This window comes from Lolium rigidum, chromosome 5 (assembly GCF_022539505.1).
Source record: "Lolium rigidum isolate FL_2022 chromosome 5, APGP_CSIRO_Lrig_0.1, whole genome shotgun sequence".
Lineage (NCBI taxonomy): Eukaryota > Viridiplantae > Streptophyta > Magnoliopsida > Poales > Poaceae > Lolium > Lolium rigidum.
In genome coordinates, this window is record NC_061512.1 from 268281305 (window position 1) to 268307420 (window position 26116).

Consider the following 26116-nt stretch of genomic DNA (forward strand, 5'->3'; position numbering starts at 1 on the left):
ATCTTTCCTACGGCAGGGGCATGCCCCCCCCCCCCCCCAGAAAATTCCTTAGAGATATCTATTTATGCTAACTTTTAAATGTTACTCAAAGTTTAAGCATGGTTGGAGTTTTAGATCCCTCCTATATGTAGCTGCGCAGCTGTGCCCAAATTTAAGATCGATTAATTATGTCATGTGCTGCTCATTTGTTTCTATGTACACTAGATAGATTAATTCAAGCTAAGGTAGTTTCTTCATTTCTACAGCTCGTAAGATACTGCTGCTGATTGTCTGAAGTCTGAACTGAGCTCATGGAGACTGTTTCGACAAACGAGGGTTCCGGTAAGGGCGCGATGTGGGAGCTGGAAAGGAACCTCGATCAGCCCATGGATGCAGAGGCCGGGAGACTGAGGAATATGTACAGAGAAAAGGTGATTACTAGTATCATTTCAAAAACACCCATCGTTTCGATACCACTTTTGGCCAATTAGGATATGTTTCTTTTTTGTTGAACACATCCCATAAAGGTCGTGAAACACCGGCCAGATGTTGCCTGAGATGCACAGTTGATTTGAAATGAATAGCTAAAGTATATGATAACTAACTCTCTTTTTGCACTGTTTTCCTCTCTTGTGTTTGCAGACCTACCCAACAATTTTGCTGCTGCGTCTAGCCTTCCAAAGCCTTGGTGTGGTATTTGGAGACTTAGGCACATCACCTCTTTATGTTTTCTACAACATCTTTCCTCAGGACATAGAAGACACGGAGCAAGTGATTGGAGCGCTCTCGCTTATTATCTACTCCCTTACCCTGATTCCACTTGTCAAATATGTGTTCATTGTCTTGAGGGCGAACGATAACGGCCAAGGTAAGAATCTTTCTTGCTCTGTCAAAAGTTTTGCGTCAGATAATGCAGTAAATACCTATAGCATGATCTATGACCGTCTGGAGATCACTGGAAAATGAAAAGCTCATCTGTTAGGGAATTAGGATACAAGGTCACATTTTTCCCGAAGTCCATGTAACAGAACAGTTGCTTAGGCTCTTTGTTAGTTAGGCTCTGAACTTAGACCTGTCCAATATGAAGAGATCTAACTTCTTCTAAACTAATTAGCTATATCACCCCCTTGCGTAAATGTTGTTTTGTATATTTAAGAAATCCGTTAATAGGAAAATGCTGGATGTAGACTATGAAACCATCAATGTAAGTTCCGGCATTTTTGTCTATGCAGCTGCCTCATGTAGGGACAGAAGTTTAGTGCACCACAGTACAATTATGATACCTGATACAGTACCTCGCAATAAATCGGTATATATATTAGTATGGGACAACAATGTGTCGCACAGACAACTTGTCCCAAAATGGTGTGATGCTTAGGAAATTACTGCAATTCCAATCTCACCTACTGTTTTACACTATGAATATTAATATGCTCATGGCTTATTTGTTACTTCAGGTGGAACATTTGCTCTTTAGGGCGTGTTCGGAAACGCCCTAGCTTCTCAAAAATCCGTCGATCTCGCTTCTCAGATCGACTCCAGCGTCTCACCTGGAGCAGCGAACGTTCGGGTCAGCTCTACGTATTCCACTTGGGCTGACAGCCCAATAAATGTCGATTCGGTCTATTGGGAGAGAAACTGCCAGCCTAGCCCAATAAGCAACAGCCAGTGACAAATTGACCCCACGAGTCAGGATCTTCTTCCCCACCTCTCCAATTCCCCACGGATGCACGCAAATCCCTGCCCCATTCTCGCACCGATGCGCAGGATTCCACGCTCCCCACCCCTTTCCACCATCGGAGTGAGGCAGATCCTCCGCTCCCGGATCAAATCGTGGCGGAGCAGCCCGGAGAAGAGGCCTTGGTGGAATGGTGGGGTCTAAGGAGCGAGATTCCACGTTTTGCTTGATGCCGGCGGCCATGGCGCACATCCATCACAGGCACGAGCTTGATGCAGGGGAGGCGCGCATGCATCACAAGCAACATCACGGGGAACATGGGGCGGCAGCGGACAAGCAGCAGTAGTGGGAGGTGGTCGCGGCCATGGTGGACAAAGCCAGCAGCGGAGGTGCTCCTGGTCCAGATGGGCGGCGACGGACGAGCTCCAGTCTGTCGACGGAAGATAATCGGTCGCCGGCGGGAGTGGCGGCGCGTGGCTCGGGCTGGGGGTCGCGAACGCAGCTAGGAGAGGCTCTGTCGGGGTCGGTGGAGCGGACGGAAACGAGGATGGAGCCGGCGTTGGGGTGGAGGCGGCGAATCGTTTTTCACTTGGCGGTGGCAAAATCCCGTAATTTCACTCCGCTCCTCGTTTTGCCGTTCCGCGGATTTGGAAAAGACTCGCTCCGCGGTTTGTACGTAGGAATGGGTCAGCTTCGCGGATCCAGCTTCGTGGAGTTGGAACGTTCGGCTCAGCTCCGAACAGAATTTTGGGAAGCTGGAAGCTGGGAGACATCCGAACACGCCCTTATTCACTGCTTTGCCGGCACGCAAAGATAAACATTATTCCCAACCAACATAGAACAGATGAAGATCTAACAACATATAGCCGTCAGACATATGACGAGAAATCTCTTGCTGCAAAGATAAAAATATGGTTAGAGGGGCATCAGTTCAGAAAGAATGTCATTCTTATTCTTGTACTCTTTGGTACTTGCATGGCTGTTGGAGATGGAATTCTCACTCCTGCCATATCAGGTGAGTGTTATCATTCCTTAATGTAAGATTTTCTCAAAGTTCATATTCATAGCGTAACTAGGAGATATCAGCCTGACATGAACCGGTAAACCAGCATCTTCAGTCATAACACCCTGTCCTTGCCTATAAGTTATCGGAAACGTTCGGCAAGAAATGCATGTCGGTAATTCCTTTGGGTACACTGAACCAATTATTTTCCTTTTAGAGGCTACCTTGACAGCAATCTATTGGATAATGGCCCTAGGGTCCACGAGGTGACCATGTACCCAGTTGACGCAGCTGCAGCCTTACCAGTGCAGAGAGGAGGGAGACTCTTGTGAAATAGATTTATTTATTTTTCTAGTTAATTCAACCAAAGGATGTGGCAGACTCTTGCCCCTAACCCTAACACAAGTAACTAATGTTTATCCTTACTTACTTGAGCCCTTTATGCCCTTGAATAAGATGAAAAGCTTAGGCCATGGACTTTCCGTCTTCCATTCTGTGCTATATTGATATTTATCTGCACCTTTCTGTTCTTACTTTATTAGTCCGAGCCTCTGACATACCAACTAAACCTTTTATTAGCGCAAGAGACCAGTGAAATTTTACTATTTTTGTATCTATTTTAGTATTCTGTATTCTTCATATCTTGCTCCTGATGTTTGTGGTTTCATAGTTCTACTGTTAACTTCTGCCCAATTGAATAGATATTAACGACTGCCTTACAATTCACAGTTCTTTCAGCAACTGGTGGAATACAGGTTGAAGTACCTGGGATGAGAAATGGTATGTGTGCAATGTTGAAGTTAGTACTGTTTCAGCTTTCGTTACCTTTACCATGCCCTCTTTCATATCAACTTGCTATTGCTTCTCAGAGGAGGATGTCAAATTCGACGTTGATGTTCATTAAACCAGCACTGTGGATACCAACCTTATATAAGTCAACATATTGTTTTGTCTGTGGAATGATAAACCTACCATGCTAACTGCAAGTTGAAGCATTTTGTTTTTACCTGTGGAACTTTGTTAATGGTAGTTTGCTGGGAACAATTATGTTTCTTCTGCAGATGTGGTTGTAATAGTCTCTGTGGTGATATTGATTGGACTGTTCAGCATGCAGCACTATGGTACAGATAAAGTCAGTTGGCTTTTTGCACCGATAGTATTCCTTTGGTTCATACTTATTGGAGTCCTTGGAGCGGTGAACATTTATAAATATGACAAGTCAGTTCTTAAGGCGTTCAATCCTATTTATGTATATCGTTACTTTAAGCGAGGGAAGACTAGCTGGGCTTCCCTAGGAGGAATCATGCTCAGCATAACAGGTCCGAGATCTTCCAAAATTTTATAGAGTTGCTTGTACTCTGTAAATTGGTCAACAACCAGACATGACTCTTTTGCTCATACTGCAGGGACAGAAGCACTGTTTGCCGACCTTTCATTTTTCCCTGTACAAGCTATTCAGGTACCATTTGTTGGTTGTGACTTGTGATTGTTAACAGTCAGAAGCACTACTAGTATTCTAAATTACATTTCTTAGAGACATCTATTCGGTTGATCTTTTTACAGTCAGAACTAATTTTTTGTAGAATCAGTCTATTTGCTTGCTTTCTGACTTTTTTATCGTTTCGATATGCAGATTGCTTTCACTACGGTTGTGTTCCCATGCCTTCTTCTGCAGTATACTGGTCAAGCTGCCTATATAGCTACGTACAAGAAAAAGGTCAACCATTCCTTCTATTATTCTCTTCCAGGTAATATTCATACCTAGGAACTTCCCAGTTACCATATCCGGAGGACGCGTAAGGACCTAGTTATTTCTTGCAGAAAGTATACTTTGGCCAGCGTTCGTCATTGCAACAGCTGCTGCAATAGTTTCAAGCCAGGCAACTATATCCGCGACGTATTCTATTATCAAGCAAGCACTTGCTGTGGGATGCTTCCCCAGGGTGAAGATCATCCATACTTCCAAGAAGTATCTTGGACAGATATACAGTCCAGATATCAATTGGATCCTCATGATTCTCTGCATCGCAGTCACAGCTGGATTCAAGAATCAGTCCCAGATTGCAAATGCGTATGGTAAACAAACTGTTGTATCTCTGTTAATATAGAATTTTCATTATTGCGGTATGCACTCGTCCTCTGTCCTAACACGAGTTTGTCTCTGGGGCGTAAACAGGTACTGCTGTCATAATAGTTATGCTCGTGACAACATTTCTCATGATCCCCATAATGCTGCTGGTATGGCGCAGCCACTGGAGCTTGGTCGTCCTCTTCACCGTGCTGTCACTGGCGGTCGAGATCCCGTACCTGACTGCTGTCATGCAGAAGATCGACCAGGGAGGCTGGGTTCCGCTTGTGTTCGCCGTGGCAATCCTCGTCATCATGTATGTGTGGCATTACGGCACGCTCAAGCGCTACGAATTCGAGATGCACAGCAAGGTGTCCATGGCGTGGATCCTCGGCCTCGGGCCGAGCCTCGGCCTTGTCAGGGTCCCTGGGATGGGCCTTGTGTACACTGAGCTGGCGAGCGGCGTTCCCCACATCTTCTCGCACTTCATCACGAACCTGCCGGCAATCCACTCCACGCTGGTGTTCGTCTGCGTCAAGTACCTACCGGTGTACACCGTGCCGCCAGACGAGCGGTTCCTCGTGAAGCGGATTGGGCCCAAGAGCTTCCACATGTTCCGGTGTGTGGCACGGTACGGGTACAAGGACATCCACCGGAAGGATGACGATTTCGAGAAGATGCTCTTCAGCAGCCTGCTGCTCTTTGTCCGGCTGGAGAGCATGATGGAGGAGTACACCGACTCCGACGAGTACAGCGCCCGGGATCAGCAGGAGCTGATCCATGAAGCTAGCAGCGACGCTGACCTCAGCTACGCATCCCGTGACTCCATTGTCCCGGTGCGCACCCCGAACCACGGCTCAGGGGGGCAGACGACGATGACAATGACGCCGGGGTTCCAGACGGTGGGCGACGAGGTGGCGTTCTTGAACTCGTGCCGGGATGCCGGGGTGGTTCACATACTTGGGAACACCGTCATCCGGGCACGCAGGGACTCGGGGTTCGTGAAGAAGTTCGCCATCGACTACCTATACGCCTTCTTGAGGAAGATCTGCAGGGAGAACAGCGCCATCTTCAACGTTCCCCATGAGAGCCTGCTGAACGTTGGGCAGGTGTTCTATGTGTAGCTCAAACTTCAAACCGAATGTAAATCAATGTGTGTAGATTATGTACAGGGAATTGTACGGCGATGAATTTTGAAGTGATAATTATGCATATCTGAAAGCTATAGAATGTAAACGAACTGGACAAATTTCAGTGTGGTGCGATTCAAATACGTGTTTGAATCCAATTAGTACTTCTTTACAGAAAGTTCATATAACTTGAATCATATTATGGAATCCAGATACGAATATATGTCGAATTACAATTCTGAATATGTACCTGTCCTAATCGGATTACGTACACGACGCTGCAGTGCTGCACATATATATGCATCAGTGTCCGGCCGGCGTTCATCATAATTAAAAGCCATGGATACCACGGCAACCTCGCTTGCAGAATCCATGATCACGATGTCGGACAGCGAGCAGCGGCGGCTGCCCGACGACCTCGTCACCGACGAAATCCTGACGCGCCTGCCGGCTGCCATCGCCGCACGCTTCCGGGAGGTCTGCCGGGCGTGGAACGCGGCGATCACCTCCGACCACTTCGTCGCCGCGCACGCCAGGAGAGCAGCCGCGCGCCAGCCGGAGATCCTTCTTCCCGCCGGCCGAGGGCCCCTCCACGTCCTTCTACACGTGCTCCGTCGCGCAGGCCGGCGCCGCCTCCCGCAAGCTCCTCACCGTGGGCGACCTCGCCGGGGAGTACGTCGTGCTGTCCCGGAGGCCATGCCACGGGTTCACGCTCGTTCGCGACGCCCGGTCGTCCGAGCACTTCGTCTTTAACCTCTCCACCGGCGACCACGCGCTGCTGCCGCGGTGCGAGCCGGCCAAGACTTTCAGTGTCCCGACCTTTCAGCTCCCCTACAATTCTCGTTTCCACCCTACCATGGCGCCATGGGCTCCTTCGAGTACTCGAGCACCGGGCTCGGCTTCGACCCGGTGACCGGCGAGCACAAGGTGGTCAGGCTGTTCGCGAACCGGATGAGCCAGCTCAAGTGCCAGGTGCACACGCTGGGGTCACGCGGGTGGCGGCCCTGCGCCGGCGACGTGCCGTCGCTGCCCTGGCCGGGCCTGATGAAGTACCTCTCCGGCCTGCCCCCGGTGGTCGTCGGCGGGTCTTTCTACTGGCCCCTCTGGCCGCACAGCAACGTCGGCGTTGACCCGCACGACCCTCTCATCCTCTCCTTCTCCGTCGCCGACGAGCGGTGGAAGACGCGCTGCCGGATCGACCTGGCGACCCTGCCCAACCCGTCGCGCGACGAGCTCGACAATGAGCTGCACATCATCGTGCCGCGCGCTCTGCACCACCGCCGGCGGCAAGGTCGTGCTGCTCGCGACGGGCCACCACAAGGTGTTCGCGTACCACGCGGCGCGCAACGCCGTCGAGAAGGTGTTCTCCATGGAGTACCACGCGGTGGTCGGCATGCGGGAGAAGCACCGGCGGCTTTGCGAGAAATGTGCTTCTTTAGGACATGGTTATGAATGTGTGAACCTTGGGTGGGAGCAGATGACATGGACGGCGGAGCTCAGAGATCACCTACCGCCGAGGCAGTATATTTGTTGATGCAAAAGTTAATTTTGAAATGTATATTTGTTTGCCGCAATTTCTTTATTGAAATGTTTAATTTTATAGAAAGATATTTCGTCACCTGAATTTGCTAATTATGTCATGTTAATACCTTAACATAGTATATATATATAAGATATTTTTTATGACCGTGTCTCTAATTCTCGCCAATATTATGGCGTTGCCACCGCGAATCGGTTAATTGGTTGGATGCCAATATGATGTCAGTGTCCTTAGTTTCTTCAGACCTTGGTCGTCCTCTATACCGTGTTGTTGTTGGTCGTCAAGATCCCGTACCCGACGTGCTAGGGAAGAACAGGAAGATAGGAAAGCACCTTGGCGCTGCGCAACGCTTGCTGCAGTGTCGGTAGCTTGCGCACTGGCCAGCTCCTCGAAAGCCAGGGCTCAGACTCAGATCCGACCTTGGGATAGGAGAGAAAAATATAATACTATGTCGCTGCAGACTTGCAGTGGACTTAGAAGTCAGAACCTCGCTAGCCCCATGAAAGGGTAGCAATTGCACCAATCGTTCAATTAATCAACGTACTGTAATGTGGCATTGTGGCGGGATGGGTTATATACCTCTTGGTGCCGAGATGGCAGTACGTACGTACGTAGCTGCCTGTGGTTTCTCTGCAGGAAATCCAGGAGCTTATTGGGCGCGATCTTGCCGGCCACCGTGCCGACACAGCAGCTTCCATCTCCGCTCCGGCCGCCCGGGCTCTCCCAGCTCGCCGGCACTGGTTCTTCACTTCACTCCCTGCGCGCATGGAGCAGAGGGTTCAGCAGCCGTGGCCATGTAGCGGCCGGACGACGACCAGGAGACTAGCTACAGTCGTCTTCAGGGGCAGTCGACGGTGGACGGAAAGGAAGGGATCGGTTTTGGGTTCGAATACGATACGAGTTCAAGTCCAAGTCATACCTCGATCGGAAGCCGACCGACCTAGCTTGGTACGGAGTAGATATAAACCGACTCCTGTGTCACCGCGCGTCCTCCCGACGAACCGACCACAGCCAGCCCGCCATGGCCGACCACGACGACCCCGAGGGCGACGCCACCCACGCCGGGGACGGCGACTGGAGGTCCCCGCCGTCCAAGCGCACCGACGGCCGCTGTCCCCAAGTACTACCCCCGATTCCCTCGCTCTGATCCTCGCTGTTCTGATTACTCCATCTATCTCATGAAACTTGTCTCAAATTTATCAGATGTATTAATACTCTCTATCTAAAACTAGGTGTCTCAAATTTATCTATTTAAATACGGATGTATCTCTAATCAAAAGTGAGTCATATCTTTTTAGGCGGAGAGAGTACTATCTAGTGTTTAGATACATCCAAATTTAGATAAATCACATACATTTTTCATGAGACGAATGACTGTACACTGGTGAAGCTCCACGACGTATGACCTCGACCCGGTAGCCGTGGCCTCCTTGCCATGGAAGCAGGCGTCCTATTCTTCAGTACCACCTGCAACGCAAGACCAAGTCTATCGACGTCCACAACGATGTCCTCTACAACGATGACGGGCAGGGCCGCTCCATAGATATTAGGGGCCTTAGGGTGACACGACATCAGTACTCCCTCGTTTATAGTGGAAAATCTTTCCTAGGGTAGGGGGCAATGCCCCCCCCCCCCCCCCGCCCATTGCAGAAAATTCCTTAGGGATATAGATATCTATTTATGCTAAATTTTAAAGGTTACTCAAAGTTTAAATATGGTTGGAGTTCTAGACCCCTTAACAATCTCCGTCAAGCTCCGCCACTTGGTCACACAAAAAATACTTAGAAAAATATTAGTATTCCGCAAGAGAAATATTAGAGTAATACAATAGCAAACTAGTAAATAATATTTACATTTAAAAGATACATGATCTTCGGAATCTCGGTGAAGACATTTGGAACTATTTATTTATATTAATCGAGCTAACTATGCGCCATGATTATTATTTCGGCCAATAGCTATTTGTGTACATGTGTATATACATACTGTCGACGATCCGCTAAATTAGCAAGTTCTAATTGTACAAGATGAAACTATCCTTTCAAGCACCGTCGAAATTTCTGAAGTAGGAACATTAATGTATCATTTTGTAGTTGACGATGATTTAAATGCAAGCGCTGTGATCAAGTACTAGCTTGGATAGCAAGGGCAAAGTATAGTGTTGGGCTCACCTCAGGCCTCCAGCACGGAGCATTATGAGGAAACAGAGAAAAACTTTTGGACTGGGGGTACTAATTTGCTCACTCCTGATCTGGTATGTAAGGCACGGCCTAAGAGGGATATCTGAACGCCTGTAATTTTGTCTAGCATTATACTATAAGCTTAAGTTCTCACTTGTGTGTACATAACTCTTGGTGAACTGATCCTTAAATTGCGCCAGTCTCTGTTTAACATGGAATTTCATACGGAATCTCCTTTTTCCCCTTTCTGATAGCCGTTCGCTGATTAGTGGCCCAGTTATCGCTTGGTTAATTTATTATAAAATAAAATAAAGTACCTTAACATGTTTTTCTTTTACCATATTGTAGGATGACCCGACGGGTGTTCAAGTCAACAAGAATGGAGTATTTGGAAGACCAGTTTGCTCGCCATCACGCGGGCTGTTTGATATTGTCATGCATGTAAACGAGCCTACTACAGTGTACACCAGAAAACGTTCTGTTTCTTTACCATTAGGGCATGGCATACTCTCCAAGTCTGCGGCAGATTCAAGTCCAATCGACGTGGAGGGTTTGGTAGGTCAAGAACTCCTTGAGATATTCGAGGTGTCTGCCAATTTCCACTTCGTTGGAACTATCCTGGTTTGCGATAGGTATTCGTGCAGGACTATCTATGAGATAAACAACTGGGACCAAACATACTATGACTTCACTTCTAGAAGAAATAAATGGGTATCAAGCGGAAATGCAGCAGCAAAATTTAAGGTATGGTATGCATAATCATAGTTGGTGTTTTCTTATGAATTTGATCTCTCACAGTTTAGATTCTTATTTTCCCCTCGTTTTTAAGTGTTTCCTAGTATTTACTTCTAAATCTTGTCTCAGTTGGGTTTGTACCGTGGTTTGTCTTGTTCAGAGAGGAGTAGTCATTACATTCCCATTCTAGTCCCTGTGATGATTTGTTGCATCTCTGTTCTGGAAAAGTGAGATTAGATTGTGGAGCTCCTGGTTCAGTTTAGACATTAGAAAATATCTTTTTGTCAATTTTGCCCTGTTTTCATGGTGATCCAAAACCCAATGCATTCGCCCGACATAGGCTCTAGGAAACCAACACACGCCTGGCAATGATCATGCTAGCTTGATACAATATTAATTCATATCCTTGTTAATTGTGTTATACTGGCTTATCTGCATCATACATGCAGGATAAACTGGCGTTGACTGGACCATATCGCGCCACAACCGCAGATTGCGGGTTTGTCATTAAAGTTTATATCCCCGCGACAAGGAAGAAAGATGTTGAAATGTGTAAACTGTCGTGCCACACGGATGATGAAAGCTTGTACAACCAACTCAAAACCCACACTATCAAAACTAGCAGAGGCCGTCTCTATGTGACATGTGCAGTGCTGCCTGATGCCCTCGACGGCTTTGTCAAGGTCTTACTGCGACTACCCAGTCACTGGAGAGGTGTTGCGGGTGCCACAGTTTATGGACTCATCACGGCACACATTGAGAGGTTTGACATCGCGAGTACGTTGTTCATCAAAGATTTGAAGGAGGCGGTGGCGCTGGAGGACGTGTCCCCCTTGCGTATCAAGGATGGTTACATCCGTGTGAAGGTTCCTTTGATGAGAAATGTTCTAGCTGCGCCAATTGGAGAATATATACACGTTAAGGGCAAGTTACAGGTTTGTGGCTATGATGACATGCCTATCACTATCGATCACCGTATACTCATCGACTGTGAGGAACTGCGTACCCCATGGATCAAGTGTGGTGAATCGTTAAGCGCTGTTAGGATGTGGCTGAGACCCATATTCTAACATACAATATACGGCTTGGAGTAGCTATTGTTCGCAAACAGTCTATACTAACTTCCGTTGCCTCGGCGTCACGTGACAGACTGACGTGATGGTTCCTCAGTTTCAAAACCATACTGAATTCTTTTAAGCGTTGATGAAGTGTTTGTTATTAATTTGATCTTCAGCAAAACATTTTGGAACCTGAATAAGAAAATCAAAATGGAAACCAAATTAACAGTGAACCACCAAGTGAAAGTACATCAATCATTCTGAAGAGCAAAGAGTCAAAGTCTAAGTCGTCACACACGACGCACGCGTTGGCTCAACCCCTCCTTCTATTTATAGGCTCAGCTCACAGGTTGAGTTTTTCGTTCAAAATTTGGTTCATGGCGCCATAGATACTAATTTTTCATCTCCAGTTTCAAGCTGCCGCTCTTTCTTTTTTTGCTCTTTTTTCGCTTTCATCCACACAGCTAAGGTTGGCCGGTAGTGCAAGAGACGAGTAACTAGAGCGGCCGGCCATTTTCCTCTCCCTATTAATTAATGTCCCTTGATTTCAGCATAGTTTTCCTTCTCGTGTGCTCCAGCCAATACATGCGGCTCATTTGGTTGGTTAAGGTGGAGACATGCAGAGATTATGGCCGCTGCAATCTACTGCAAAATAGGGAAAAATACAGAATTGGAAACGGCACATTAATTATCCGCGATCTAATTTGGGGAAATGAAGCGGTAATTATCCTCCATCTATGAGAAAACAGCACCCTAATTATCCTCGATTTGATTTGAGGTTGTTACGAGATAAAATATTTAGCGAGTTGTGCAATATTTGTTTAACGCACTAATCATATTTTATTTTTATTTGTCGTGATAGATTGATTATACATTGTGATTACCACCTGAATCTCGCGCGAATTATTTACGAAACATCCACGAACCACGGGGTTCTTATAGCCAGCGGACTTTTATGATATTAATAATCTCCTAAGTTCCAATACTAATGAGTCTCATCCATAAGATTTGTTTCCTGACACTTTCCTTCCTAAAGATATATGTTCAACAACCAAAGCGATCCACGTTCGTGCATGCTCACTAGCAGTAGATCCATCTACTTTTTTTTTTCTTTTTTGACATGGTAGTTTGATCTGGTTGATCAGGATAGTGCTCTTATAAAAGGATTGCAACCTTCACATAACAGAAATGTGGTCGACTGGCTCACAACATACTCAACTTAAATATGAATTAGAAATAAGAGACTTGGAACCGTGTTCAAAATTTCGGCATAACCTATCACTCTTTTTTGCACATTCACAAATAATATACCATAATGTGCACACATCCCAACTCATATGCCATTCAAAGCAATCCCAACTCAACTGGCAACTCTAACCTAACAGAGAAGTAACAAGCATGCCAAAGGAAATTGTGGGTAATCAATCCACACGTACATCCCATCCTCTTCTTCAAATGACTCTCTCTCCAAGGGTGTCCACTCCGAAAAATCTCTCGATGCCCCTCTTGGCGCCTCGCATCGATCTCCCACATATTATAACATAGATATGAGTACAAAATGAATCATAAAACATTGCATGACAAACATGTGAGACAAGTTTTAGTGAGCGTGAATCATATTAGCCTGCATGGATATAATTCAAAGCAAAAGAAAATGAATGCAAGGAGATTAATAAGATGGAGCCCAGTGGCCTAGCTTTGAGCTTGACCATCTCCGACCCAAAAAGAACACAACAAGGCTAGACCGAGAGTTTATATTCCGGTACCAAGTATCACACACGGCTCAATTTAACTCAAAAGCACCGAACAAATCAAATGCACAACATATATGCCCAATTGGTCAAGAATTGGTCGAACCATCAGCTAACTAGACAGATTATGCAGATCAAGTAGCCATATTCAATCTGCTAAAGACACTAAGGGCACTGACATGAAGATGATTTAACTTTGTATGCAAACAAGAAAGCAATACCAAATTACCGGAGCAACCTAATGCAGGAGAAGACATTTCAATATACTTGCTCAACTACTTGAAACGAGCTGTACCTAGGATAGGATAATTGTTCCCTTTTAAATTAAGAGACTAAGCCACACCATATATAAAATACTTGGTGACATACCCATATCCATAACTCTAGCTTGTTTCCCTGCCGTTTATGATCTCCACAGAAACAAAGTACAGACTTCCGTTTTACAATAAAAATAAAACCCATAGTTGTCATACTAACTGTATTGTTTAACTGCTCAACTATACGTGTGAGGTACATAAATAAATTGAGTACAATTTTAGCATGACTACACTATGATAGTCCACTTGTGGCCAATACATTTGCTTTCTGAATCATATTCAAAAGTGTGCTAAGCTCCAGCTTTTCAGAAGTGCTCATGTTTGATCTCTTGTCAGAAAATTAGAATATAACATCTGAATTATATTCTATGAAGCACTTTTTCATGTCCACCTGAGTAGAATTTCCACATGAAACTTAATTTCATTCAGATTTCTTTCACTTGCAAAAAAACTGGAGTAGCCTATTATATCCAAAAGTAACAAAGGCATTAACATACAAAACAATTTCGGTCGTGCATGCCAGAAACATATCTAACTTCCCCTACAGGATCCCTAGTGACCCAAACTAACAAAGCATGAATAGTTAGGATAGTAAGCCAGCATGCTTCCGACAATTAACTGCAGCATGTTCCATCCTACAAGAAACTACATGCAGATTTGATTCATCTATTTAGGATGGCAGAATCAGTTATTTTAACCATCAAAATCTAGGCAGTGACTCACCTTCAAAGTCTAGACTAGAGGGAGAAGAAGAGACATGGACATGCATGTTGCCTTCCAAGTCCCCAATGGGGTGGCGGTTGGTGGTCGGCCAGCTTCGACAACAAATAAGTAGCAACTGCTATGTCAATAAGTAGAAACAGAAAAATTCAGCTAGCTATAGAAGATAGTTTTTTTTTACTAGAAGCATGCAGTACTAAGATGAAAATCTACAGTACTTATCAAGAACCATGTAGCCTGCAGCACCTATACACACAACCACGAAGCATCAAATGCACAATGATATAAGATAATGTTGTCCTAACAAGTAATGCATTCAAATCTTGATAGAAAATGGTTAAACTTTATCTAGGCATGAAACTTACAAATAAAATATTTTGATCATGCCTACTCTGAATTGTGAAAACCATCTCTAGTACTAGCACAAGGATATCATCAATCATTTAATGTCTAGTACCTCTAGTTATAAAATATATCAATCTGACCGGCTTTCTGAATAGCCGAGACCATTGTTGCTACCTAGTAAGTTGAGTTTCAAGCATAGGTTGTTTCCAAACAATCGTTTCAAGAAAATACCAGGCCACTAGAACTTTCATACCATAGATTTTAGCTAGTACATAATACACATAGCATATTTTTCTTTTCTCTTTTTTTCGTCCAACACCATGTACAGATAACAGCCATCAGGCCATTACCATAGACTGATATGTCAGACACATAAATGCACAAATGGAAGCCCACACACCTATATACAAGTAAATCTTAAAGGCAGTAACTCAATGCATCTAAAGGCTATAGGGTTGCGTAAGCAAGTTAAGCTCTCAAGAGATATTAAGTTGTTTTCCTCACAAAGCTACAAGTTTTTCCTCATGATTATAACAATTACAAAATATATAAACTAAGAAATTTGTTTCATGGTTACATGAACATAATCCACTACCTTGAAGTTGATACATTTTGTCAAACGCTAGAAGCCCGTTGCATACTACAAATTGCAGACTTGCTACACACCAATCCTCAAAAACAGCTAAAAATGCTCAATGCAGAGACAAATAGACACTCCCTAATCCTAAACATCACATAGACAAGCAAATATAATAGCACGTGTCAGTACCATGACCAAATCCAAATTAGGCTAAATAGGAGCGACACTGCATGGTGGAGCACAAAACGAATGGAAAGCCAAGACCACCACTGAGAACAAAGGCACATGAGGATGGCCAGAAGCACCGCGAGAGCACTCGTCGGAGTGGTGGTCATACATGATTGCTATATTCGGACTCAACAGGACTGCATAACTGCTTCTTCTAGCTCCCTAAGAAAAAATGCATGCTGATTAGAAATAAAAATAGAGTTTGGTCTATGCATGAGAAGTAAATACATTCATGTCTGGATCGGAAATAAATAATGCAACTTTCTCTATGCATGATATTGCTGTGGATATTGACAAGAAATACATTTTAACCATTCATTACTAGGCTGAAAATCTACAGTACAACTACTCTAGACAAAATCTACAGTAATTATCTAGACACATGTAGCCCGCACCAGCTTCATAAACAACCAGGAAACGACAGATACACAATGGTACAAGATGATTCTTTCCTAACAAGGAATGAATTCATGTCTTGAGAAAAAATTAGCTCAACTTTCTATAGACAAAACATCATGGGATGTACCAAGATATATTTGAATCACGCAGTTAACCTGAATTGTGAGAATCATATCTAGTAGCTCTAGTGATAAAAAAAATGATCAAACTGACAACTAGAATTAATAGGTAATAAAAGGAGGGGTCAGTTGCATATCATCATGCTTACAAGCTATAATCAATAAAAGTACAACATTTTTAACCATCTATTTATACTTCAAAAAACTATTCCTCTAGACACCTTCATCATGCATGTGCAGTGCATGAACTTGAGAGCAAAAAAAATAAGAACATGGGGTAATAGGAAACCAAAGGCATCACCTATAGAGAAACAATTGGATCAGGGATGGGAGGCAGCAGGTTTCTTCAATTAATCAACACAGATCCTGCAATAAAACAAAAGGATTTTAATGACAGCTTCGTTAGCAATTTTCAAGTCAAGAAACAACCAGTAGGGGCAGGAATCTTGACTAGCTAGTAAGACACTTGTGCAATCCAGAAGTACTGCCCATCATATTAATAACCAAGGATAATAGACGTATAGTGATCTAAATTTCCAAAGGATTCACTACATAGTCCATCCAATGGAAATCGTTGGAAATTTAAATAAAACAGAAGCTGCACTGCATGAAGGCAGAGCACATAACCAATGTGATTCAACTCTACCACTTCATTTAAGGAGTTGACACAAGCAATAGCTATCCAAGTGCAGTAAGGACAACGTGAGTTTCCAAATAGAACGAGCATTTGCGCTGAAATTAGCACAAGCACACCGAGTTCAAATCTCGACCAGGAAAATAAGCTAGACACTAAAAAATCTAATATTTCTGTGCATAATTCATGGCAGACAGCTCATGATCATGTGAACTCATGACCAAACAAGTGCATCAGATCATGAACAAAAAAATACTAAGAAAACATAAATTGGAGAGCACCACCTCCTGACAAACAAAATAATACCTCCCACACATTGTGAAAAGACATGATGGACTCTGATCACCATCCGCAACAATTGGTACATACCAACCACCATGGATAGTGAGATCGAGATTACCTCGACACCATACTTGATGGTGACGTTGTACATCCTAGACACCTCATGCTCTCCGGCGAGGACAACGGCATCCTCTCTGGCGACCCCCACATCAGCATGCCACATCCGCCGGTGGAGCTCATCGGATAGATGGCAGAACCAGCCACGAAGGCTTTTCCAGCGTAATCGAGTAGGACATCGGTCACTTAGATATTATTTCAGAAATATGAAGATAGAAGAAATGGAATAGCAAATATGGCACTATGGCAACAATTGATACAAATATAATAACACATATAATCACTACACTTAACAAGTAGATAAATATTATGGAAACACTACACTTAGAAAATCCATAAACTAGAGGCCTTAATTCATTGCAGAAATTAAGAAATCCTTGTCTTAAATTCATGCCCAAACATGTTTGCTGCCTTTCACCAACAGGAAAAAGATGCAAACTTTAGGGAAAAATACATATGAATGGAGGAGAAGAGAGACCTTGCACATCAGGGAGGTAACAACTGAGGGACGTGGATGCCAGCAGCAGCTGCAGGGCAGAAGGTTACCGAATCTTCATCAGTGGCTCCAACACCACAAAATCCCCACAGCCATTCCTGCGGTCTCCCTTCTCCCGGCGCGTCCTTGTTCTTCATTGTTGACCTCCAACACAACAAAATTGCAACAACTTCCTGCATATGAACTTGAAATAAGATGAAAAACATCACTGCTCTAATCAATATATGATCCACACAAAAAATACTTTGAGAGTTACATGCATATAACACCATACAAATAGAGAACAATGATAAGTTTGCAATTACAAACATAATGAGATTACAACCTGAGAATATAGTCACATCAATAATCAAGAGAAAAAAGACTACATAGCATGTCAACATATTCCTTTGTGTACACAAAAAGCTCTATGGAAAGCAAAATAAAATATCCAGTAGTGGTAGAAGTTTGGCAGGCTACTTAGGGACAGTTACATACATAATAATTAGGCTTAATTCTACATTAAAAAATTACTGCAACAAAAATGCAGCCAACAAACACCATATATTTATAGAAGTCAAAAACAATGGACAGAAATTGAAGACAATTACTCCATGGTATCTTATCGCTGCTATATGAAAAAAGGAAGACAAATTTCATATTAACTATTTATATAAACCAAACAATACTACTACTAGATATTAGGCTAACAGACAAAGAACTTTTTAGTCAAGCAAAAAAAATTGAGATTGATTTCCAGCATCCACATTCCACAAGAAAACTGACATGTGTAGTGAGAGATAAAGAAGCATGATCCAAGAGCATCTACCGAGAAGCTACCATGATTTTTTTAAAGGCAGCGGGAGGCACCTCACATTCATTCTTGTCCTCGACGGTGTCCGAGTGGAGGAAGTCGTCCTGAACCGACCCCCACCCATTTTTTAGCTCTAAGGCAGCGTCCAAATTGAGGAGAAGTGGCAGCAAGAAATTTTGTGATCACAAATGAAGAGAACAATTACAACAAAATACTCAAATTGTTAATGTATATAGAAATAACAGTGCTACTGCATTTGTAAATAATTAAGCATGAAGTGTAGATTTATTCACGACAAGAGAACATTAATGTAGTTGCTGCCACTCGAGGATTCTAAGATTATCATGTACAACATGCTTACTCCAGAATTAGTATCCAGGTTCTCGTTTACTCGATAGATAAAGTACTATCATCAATTTAACACGTAAACTTAAGTAGAAACCGTCCCATTTATGTAGCAAAAGGAGGTGTATGAACTTAACTATACCAAATACAAACATTGAACACCTCAACCTACAAGAAACAAAGTAAGATCACAACCACCAAACGATTGTGTTGCAAGACGGACATCCACGGAATAATCAATCAGTAAAAGGCAGGTAGCGGGAGGCACCTAGTGGTTTGTTTTTTTCCCAGGAGGCGGCGTGCGCCCCTGTGGATGGAGAAGTCGCTGTGATGTACCCAGGCACCCTCCTAGACCTTCATGCATGGCGCTGTCACCGCCAGCGGCGGCAGTGAGCTAAGGCAATTATAGGTAGGTTTAGCTTTTGCCACACAAAAAAAGAAGAAGTTGCAGCCTCACTCAACAAAAGGGAACCACACGGGTCAAGGAGGGCAAGGCTCACCGGCGTGTGGCAGCTGTCAGCAGCAACATCCCATCGTATGAGAGCCTAAGTACCAGCATCTGCTCGGACGCCCATTTTTCGCTCTAAGGCACCGTCCATATTCAGGACAAGTGGCAGCAAGAAAATCTATCATCACAAATGAAGAGAATAATTAAAAGAGAAAACTCAAAGTGTTGATGGATCTATATAATTGAGCAATCTAAGACTATTATCTACAACACTACTACTGCATTAGCAGTGGGATCCCAAATGAGCATATACACCTAAGCAGCAATAGTCCCAATTATTCACCAAAAGAGATGACTTTACTTGAGGCTACCAGCCACACACTCAACATTATAATCTGCTGCCAATAATTGACCAATGTAAGATTATTATCGATACCACCACAAATTCAGAATTAGAATGCTGACCATCTTTTATACTGAGAAAATTTAAAAAATGTTGTCTCATCACCGGTCATGCTCCTTCCCTGCGCCGCCCCCAACTGCCCCACCAGGCCTGCCCTGTTCACGGCAGACGGCGGCGGCACGCATGGCTCCGACCTGCCCCACCCTCGCCTCTGCCCGGAACCGCCCCGTTTCTGTCCGGCTCCCCTGCGCTCTCCGCGCCCAGAAATTTCACAGTTGGAGGCACGCGCGCGAGGGCCACGTTGCCATTCTAACGTTATTTTAGCACATACATCTAAGTAAGCAATAACATACCCATATTATATTGACCAAAAGATGGAGATGAATGAACTAGCGGAAACCAAAACCACATACTCAGACCAGCTACAACCTAACCATTGGAGAGCAACAAGGTAAATCCACAACCACAAAATGGTTAAGTTGCTCAACGGGCAGCCACATAAAGGCAGGTAGAGGGAGGCAACCTAGTCGTTTGTTCTTGTCCCTGGAGGTGGGTATCATCCAAGTGGAGGAGGAAGTTACCGTCCTCTACCTAGGCGCCCTGATGTACCTTCATCTGGCCGCCGCGCCATCACCACTGTCCACCGACTTGAGGACATTCTATGATGACAATGGAAGATGATAATTAGAACATAATGATAATGAAATCAAAGTGTCTAGAAATACTAGTGCTACTACTATCGTTGTCGTGTCTTCCAGCTGAACTATTCAGTAGTGTAGATATTACTTTAGAACCCAAGGACATTGATGAGTTTTTGCCAATAATCCACTAACCTAAGATTATTATCTACACCATTACTAGACCAGAATTAGTATCCAGGCCCTTGTTTACTAGATAGACAAACGATCATTAATTAAATACATAGATCTAAGCAGCAACAAGATTCCCATTTATTTTACCAAAAGAGGTGAACAAAAACTTAAGAACGTTAATGGGAGGCCACTCATAGTCGTTCTTGTCCCCGTCGTCCAAGTGGAGGAAGTCAAGCTAAACCTGCCACCCTTTCCTCTTTCAGCTCTAAGGCACCTTACAAGTTCAGGACAAGTGCGACCAAAAAATTCAGTGATAAAAAATAAAGAGAATAATTAAAGCACAATGCCGAAAGTGTTAATGTATTTAGAAATACTAGTGATACTGCCTTTGTAAAAAAAGCATGGTGTAGATTTATTCACGCACAAAATAATCTAACAGAGCAATCAAAGATTTACTAGTAATGTCAAACATTACTAGTCCAGAATTTAGCACAAAGACCAAATTAATCAACAACATACCCATTTACTTATTCACCAAAAGTTCAAGAAGAATGAGCGTTGCACTACAAATCAGAGCATGAACATAATAATCATAAAAAGTGCAACAGTAAAAGACGCATGCATCCATGCATGGTAGGCAGAGCATAAACATAAAAGGTCTACGAAATCATAGCATATCACAAGAGCCAGAGAGGAAACCATAGCATACAAATCAAACAATTAATAAAGCCAAATGATCTTCTTATCATCTTATTCTTAAACCTAGAATGACTAAGGAATGTAAGCAAACACTTCATAATACACCTTCTTAATAAAACCATTAATTGAACAATAACTTCTTTATCTAATTCCAATTAACAGTTACTCATTAGGAAAACTTGGAAGCCGAGGATTACGATGCCGTTTTCCATGAAACAAAAAAGACAAGAAGCATACAAGTTTGAGCAATCTTGTATATACTTCCAGAGTCTATGAGTACAACAGATTATACATTTTAAAAGAACACGAGAACAATCAGAAGAGCAGCCCTATGCATGCAGCAAAATCGGAGACCTGAAAGCAGAAGTGGAGTCCCGATTCCCGCTAAAACACCACCTCCTGATATACCCGACTATTATCTAAACCTGAAAACGATAGTTGTGTTGTTGATTCATGAGCAGAACAAAAAGTTCGCCATGTTTATTTCAGATGCAGCCACTGCCACCTATTCGTCCAAGAGATGAATGAAGACATTTGAAAGACAAGAGCACGAGTCGAGCCAGTATTCATTTCATTCATTCATAATTGTGAGAACAAGGCACATACACTTGTACCCAAACATGTATGGCGGCAATGTGCGCCCCCCGGAGCCTCGGACGTGAGCAGCGGCAAAATCCTAGGAAGCGGCAGCGGACGGGGCGGCGGCGGCGGCCGGCCTTGGCCCGACCCCCGGCGCATCAGCGGCGGCATCCTACGTGGTCGAGTGAAGCGGGCCTTGGCGACAAAGTCCCCGAAGGTCGCGACTCTCGGCAACGAGCAGCGCGCGGCGACCTCCACGTGGGCGACCTCCACCAGCCACGCCGGCGCGACCAACTACGCGGGGGACTGGGGGAGGCAGCGCGCCACGATGGGCGCCACCGTCTGCGTGACTCCGCACACGCCACCTTACCTGGAGGCGCCGTCGAGGCAGAAGCGGGTCTGGCTGGCATCTGCGCTGTGTTAGGCACCGGTCGCCGCCGCCTCTGCGCCAAGTTAGGGGCGTCTGCCGCCACGGCCTCTGCGCCAAGTCAGGGGCTAGCCGCCGCCTCCTTTGCACTGTCTCAGGCGGCGTGGTGCTGGTGGTGAAAGTCACCAAATAGTATTGCATCTGATTGCAAATCATCTTATACAAATCGGTACAGAATCACCATGGGAAAATTAAAGGACTCCGTACCTGAGAGATGCAAGCCCTGAAGTGCCTCCGCGCCGGACGCGGTACACGTGTAGAAGCCACCATATGCCGTCGGACAGGACCGCCAATGAGGGAGGCCATCAGTGCCGTGTATGAGGTCAGGGAGGAGCCGCGCGAGGGCGGGCTGATTCGTCGTTGATGGCGGCCGGCATGGGCGGTGCTAGGGTTTGGGCGCGGGAGTGAGATTGGGGCTGGGGAGGCCGGCGACCTTCGAGGCTCCGTTGAGCAGCTAGGTTTAGCTGCACTTGGCCGGCAGCGGAGAGAGAGAGGGAGATGGAGGCATGGGAGAGGATGGCTGCAACTGCAAGGCCCGCTGATCAAGTTGACCCACATTGGGATGGTTAAAATGGTGAGATGGCTATACAAACAACATCGCACGGTTCCGAACTAGCCACGTCACCTATCCGAGGTGCAAACACACCCACCAGTGATAGCGCTCCCGCAATTTCTGTGATTCGCTCCAATTTAATCTCTCCCTAATAAATCCCACTAATCTCTCCTTCCAACGAAGCGTTTCCCTATTTCCCAGCACCTACCAATTAAAGAGCCATTAAGTAGGGAGACCAACAGTTAAAAAATTTAGGGAGATGAAAGCGGGGCTACCAAAAATTTTAAGTGAATAATACTAGTGAATTAACTCCCTCCGGATTCTATCCATATATATATATATATTGTTCTACTAGTATAGTTGCTAGGAACCAAATTGTATTACTACATGATGGAGTATATGCACTCACTAGCTCGTATATTACATATACATTCTGCATTACAAGTTGACGATGCCATCATCGATTGGCATTGTTCATATTATATTGGATTTGCTTCTTCTAACAAACGGTTATGTTGTCCCTCTCGAAATTCGTTTTACCAGGTCATCATCGTTTCATGTGGATCCTGCTCTAGCTCCCTGGCGGAGGGGAAGGGAGGCGAAATGATGGCGACGTCGACGTGTTGCTGGCCTAACGATGGTGCGGAGTGAGGCTGAACAAGAATGCGGGAAGCATTTACTAAGCGGTTCCGAGTTGACGGTAGCAAACGGCGTCCTCCATGCCCCCTTTCACATTGCCGAACATGTCGTTCCTTCTAGGCACTAGTGTGGCGAAGTGGAGGGCGGCATGGAGCGACACAAGGACACTTAGGCGAGATGACTTGAAAAGATGTGAACCTCACCCATGCTCATTACACTCTGAGCCCAACGCTCGTCATTAATTGGCGAAGGCACCGCCACAATGATGTCTATCAAGCATGTGTTCGACATCGACTATGACATCGAGGCATAAACCAGCTAAGGCAGTCTACGTCGATGTCGGATGCACCTGTTCCACAGCACAACCATCGTCATCGGCCCCAACCCCTAGGATATATGGACTATTCTGATAACCATGCATGTGTCATGGTCTAGATAGCTAGGTAACACATAGAAGTGTAGTTTAGGTTATGAATTTGTTATTGCCCACTCTAGATAGCTTGGGATGGTGTTGGGTGATGCCACTCTTCGAGAAAAAACAACCACGTATGTGTGTACAATACTCGTATATTCCTCACCTAGATGCATGCATGCAGGGTTGGTATCTAAACACTAGGCCAGAGGAGGTTGGCCCCTTTTTTTTATTAAGATCAGATGGGTGAGCAAAACAACGGGTTGCGATTAACCGTCGTCGAAGCAAACATGATAAGCCTCGATTCTCATGAAGGGTTGCTATCAGCCTATAGCTTGTGATTGTTCCATGCATGACTTCTTGGAACATGCAGGCTAAGTGTTGGTTCTCTTGCAGGGTAATTCCATTGGACTTTTCTCTTTGTCTGTGTTAGAGTTGGCCAAAGAAACATGAACAAACCCTGTTTAGTGGGCCCCATGATGCCAAATCCTAACTTTGAGTGCAAAGCGGTGATTCCATGGAACTTTTCTCTTTGTTTTTGTGCTAGAGTTGGCCAAAGAAACATCAAAAACCCTATTTAGTGGGCCCCGTGATGCCAAACCCTAACTTTGAGTGGAAAGTGTTATTCCATGTGACTCTTCTCTTTTTATATCTAGAGTTGGCCAAAGAAACATCAAAAACCCTATTTGGTGGGCCCCGTGATGGCAAACCCTAACTTTCAGTGGAAAGTGGTGATTCCATGTGACTCTTCTCCTTTTCTATCTAGAGTTGGCCAAAGAAACATCAAACACCCTATTTAGTGGGCCTCGTGATGCCAAACCCTAACTTTGAGTGGAAAGTGGTGATTCCATGTGACTCTTCTCTTTTTCTATTTAGAGTTGGCCAAATAAACATGAAAAACCCTATTTAGTGGGGCCCGTGATGCCAAACCCTAACTTTGAGTGGAAAGTGGTGATTCCATGTGACTCTTCTATTTTTCTATTTAGAGTTGGCCAAAGAAACATCAAACACCCTATTTAGTGGGCACCGTGATGCCAAACCCTAACTTTGAGTGAAAAGTGGTGATTCCATGTGACTCTTCTCTTTTTCTATTTAGAGTTGGCCAAAGAAACATCAAAAACCCTATTTGGTGGGCCCCGTGATGCCAAACCCTAACTTTGAGTGGAAAGTGGTGATTCCATGTGACTCTTCTCCTTTTCTATTTAGAGTTGTCCAAAGAAACATCAAACACCCTATTTAGTGGGCCCCGTGATGCCAAACCCTAACTATGGGTGGAAAGTGGTGATTCCATGTGACTCTTCTCTTTTTCTATTTAGAGTTGGCCAAAGAAACATGAAAAACCCTATTTAGTGGGGGTCGTGATGCCAAACCCTAACTTTGAGTGGAAAGTGGTGATTCCATGTGACTCTTCTATTTTTCTATTTAGAGTTGGCCAAAGAAACATCAAACACCCTATTTAGTGGGCACTATGATGCCAAACCCTGACTTTGAGTGGAAAGTGGTGATTCCATGTGACTCTTCTCTTTTTCTATTTAGAGTTGGCCAGAGAAACATGAAAAAACCCTATTTAGTGGGGCCCGTGATGCCAAACCCTAACTTTGAGTGGAAAGTGGTGATTCCGTGTGACTGTTCTCCTTTTCTATTTAGAGTTGGCCAAAGAAACATCAAAAACCCTATTTAGTAGGCCCTGTGATGCCAAACCCTAACTATGGGTGGAAAGTGGTGATTCCATGTGACTCTTGTAGGATAACGTTGCATAGAAAACAAAAATTTTCCTACCGCGAACACGCAATCCAAGCCAAGATGCAATCTAGAAGATGGTAGCAACGAGGGGGTATCGAGTCTCACCCTTGAAGAGATTCCAAAGCCTACAAGATGAGGCTCTTGTTGCTGCGGTAGACGTTCACTTGCCGCTTGCAAAGCGCGTAGAAGATCTTGATCACGATCGGTTCCGGCGCCACGAACGGGCAAGCACCTCCGTACTCGGTCACACGTTCGGTTGTTGATGAAGACGACGTCCACCTCCCCGTTCCAGCGGGCAGCGGAAGTAGTAGCTCCTCTTGAATCCGACAGGACGACGGCGTGGTGTCGGTGGCGGTGGAGAATCCCGGCGGAGCTTCGCTAAGCGTGCGGGGAAGAAGGAGGAGTGGGGCGGCTAGGGTTTGGGGAGAGGGGTGGCCGGCCTCCAAGGGGTGCGGCCAAGGTGGTGGCTTTTGGTGTAGCCGGCCCCTCCCCTATGCCCCTCATTATATAGGTGGAACCCAAGTGTTGGTGTCCAAGTCTTCGAATAAGACCCGAAACCAAAACCTTCCATAGGAGGGGGCAATCCTAGCCCAACTAGGACTCCCACCCAAAGGTGGGATTCCCACCTCCCATGTGGGGGGTGGCCGGCCCCCTATGGTGGAGTCCACTTGGGACTCCACCCCATCTAGGGCTGGCCGGCCATGAAGGTGGAGTCCCGACTCCACCTTCCTTGGTGGTTTCTTCCGGAATTTTCTAGAACCTTCTAGAACCTTCCATAGAACCTTCCGCGACATTTTATTTCACATAAAATGACATCCTATATATGAATCTTATTCTCCGGACCATTCCGAACTCCTCGTGATGTCCGGGATCTCATCCGGGACTCCGAACAAATATTCGAACT

General features: G+C 44.9%; 1 protein-coding gene across 1 annotated transcript; it reads left to right on the forward strand.

The window, feature by feature from the left end:
• The first annotated feature begins 134 nt into the window (after positions 1–134).
• On the forward strand, positions 135–6030 carry LOC124652319 (potassium transporter 18-like). Its single transcript, XM_047191342.1, has 10 exons — positions 135–410; positions 622–847; positions 1437–1452; positions 2443–2672; positions 3390–3440; positions 3722–3979; positions 4067–4119; positions 4294–4408; positions 4482–4736; positions 4837–6030. The coding sequence occupies exons 1-10, from the start codon at positions 291–293 to the stop codon at positions 5850–5852; spliced, it is 2340 nt and encodes a 779-aa protein (XP_047047298.1). The 5' UTR covers positions 135–290; the 3' UTR covers positions 5853–6030.
• Positions 6031–26116: the final 20086 nt, after the last annotated feature.

Excerpts from the sequence above, each read along its gene's own strand:
- LOC124652319 (XM_047191342.1), top strand. The coding sequence starts at position 291 with ATGGAGACTGTTTCGACAAACGAGGGTTCCGGTAAGGGCGCGATGTGG. Across the intron at positions 3,980-4,066 it reads AATCATGCTCAGCATAACAG|GGACAGAAGCACTGTTTGCC; the intron begins GTCCGAGATCTT and ends CTCATACTGCAG. Across the intron at positions 4,409-4,481 it reads CTTCTATTATTCTCTTCCAG|AAAGTATACTTTGGCCAGCG; the intron begins GTAATATTCATA and ends TATTTCTTGCAG.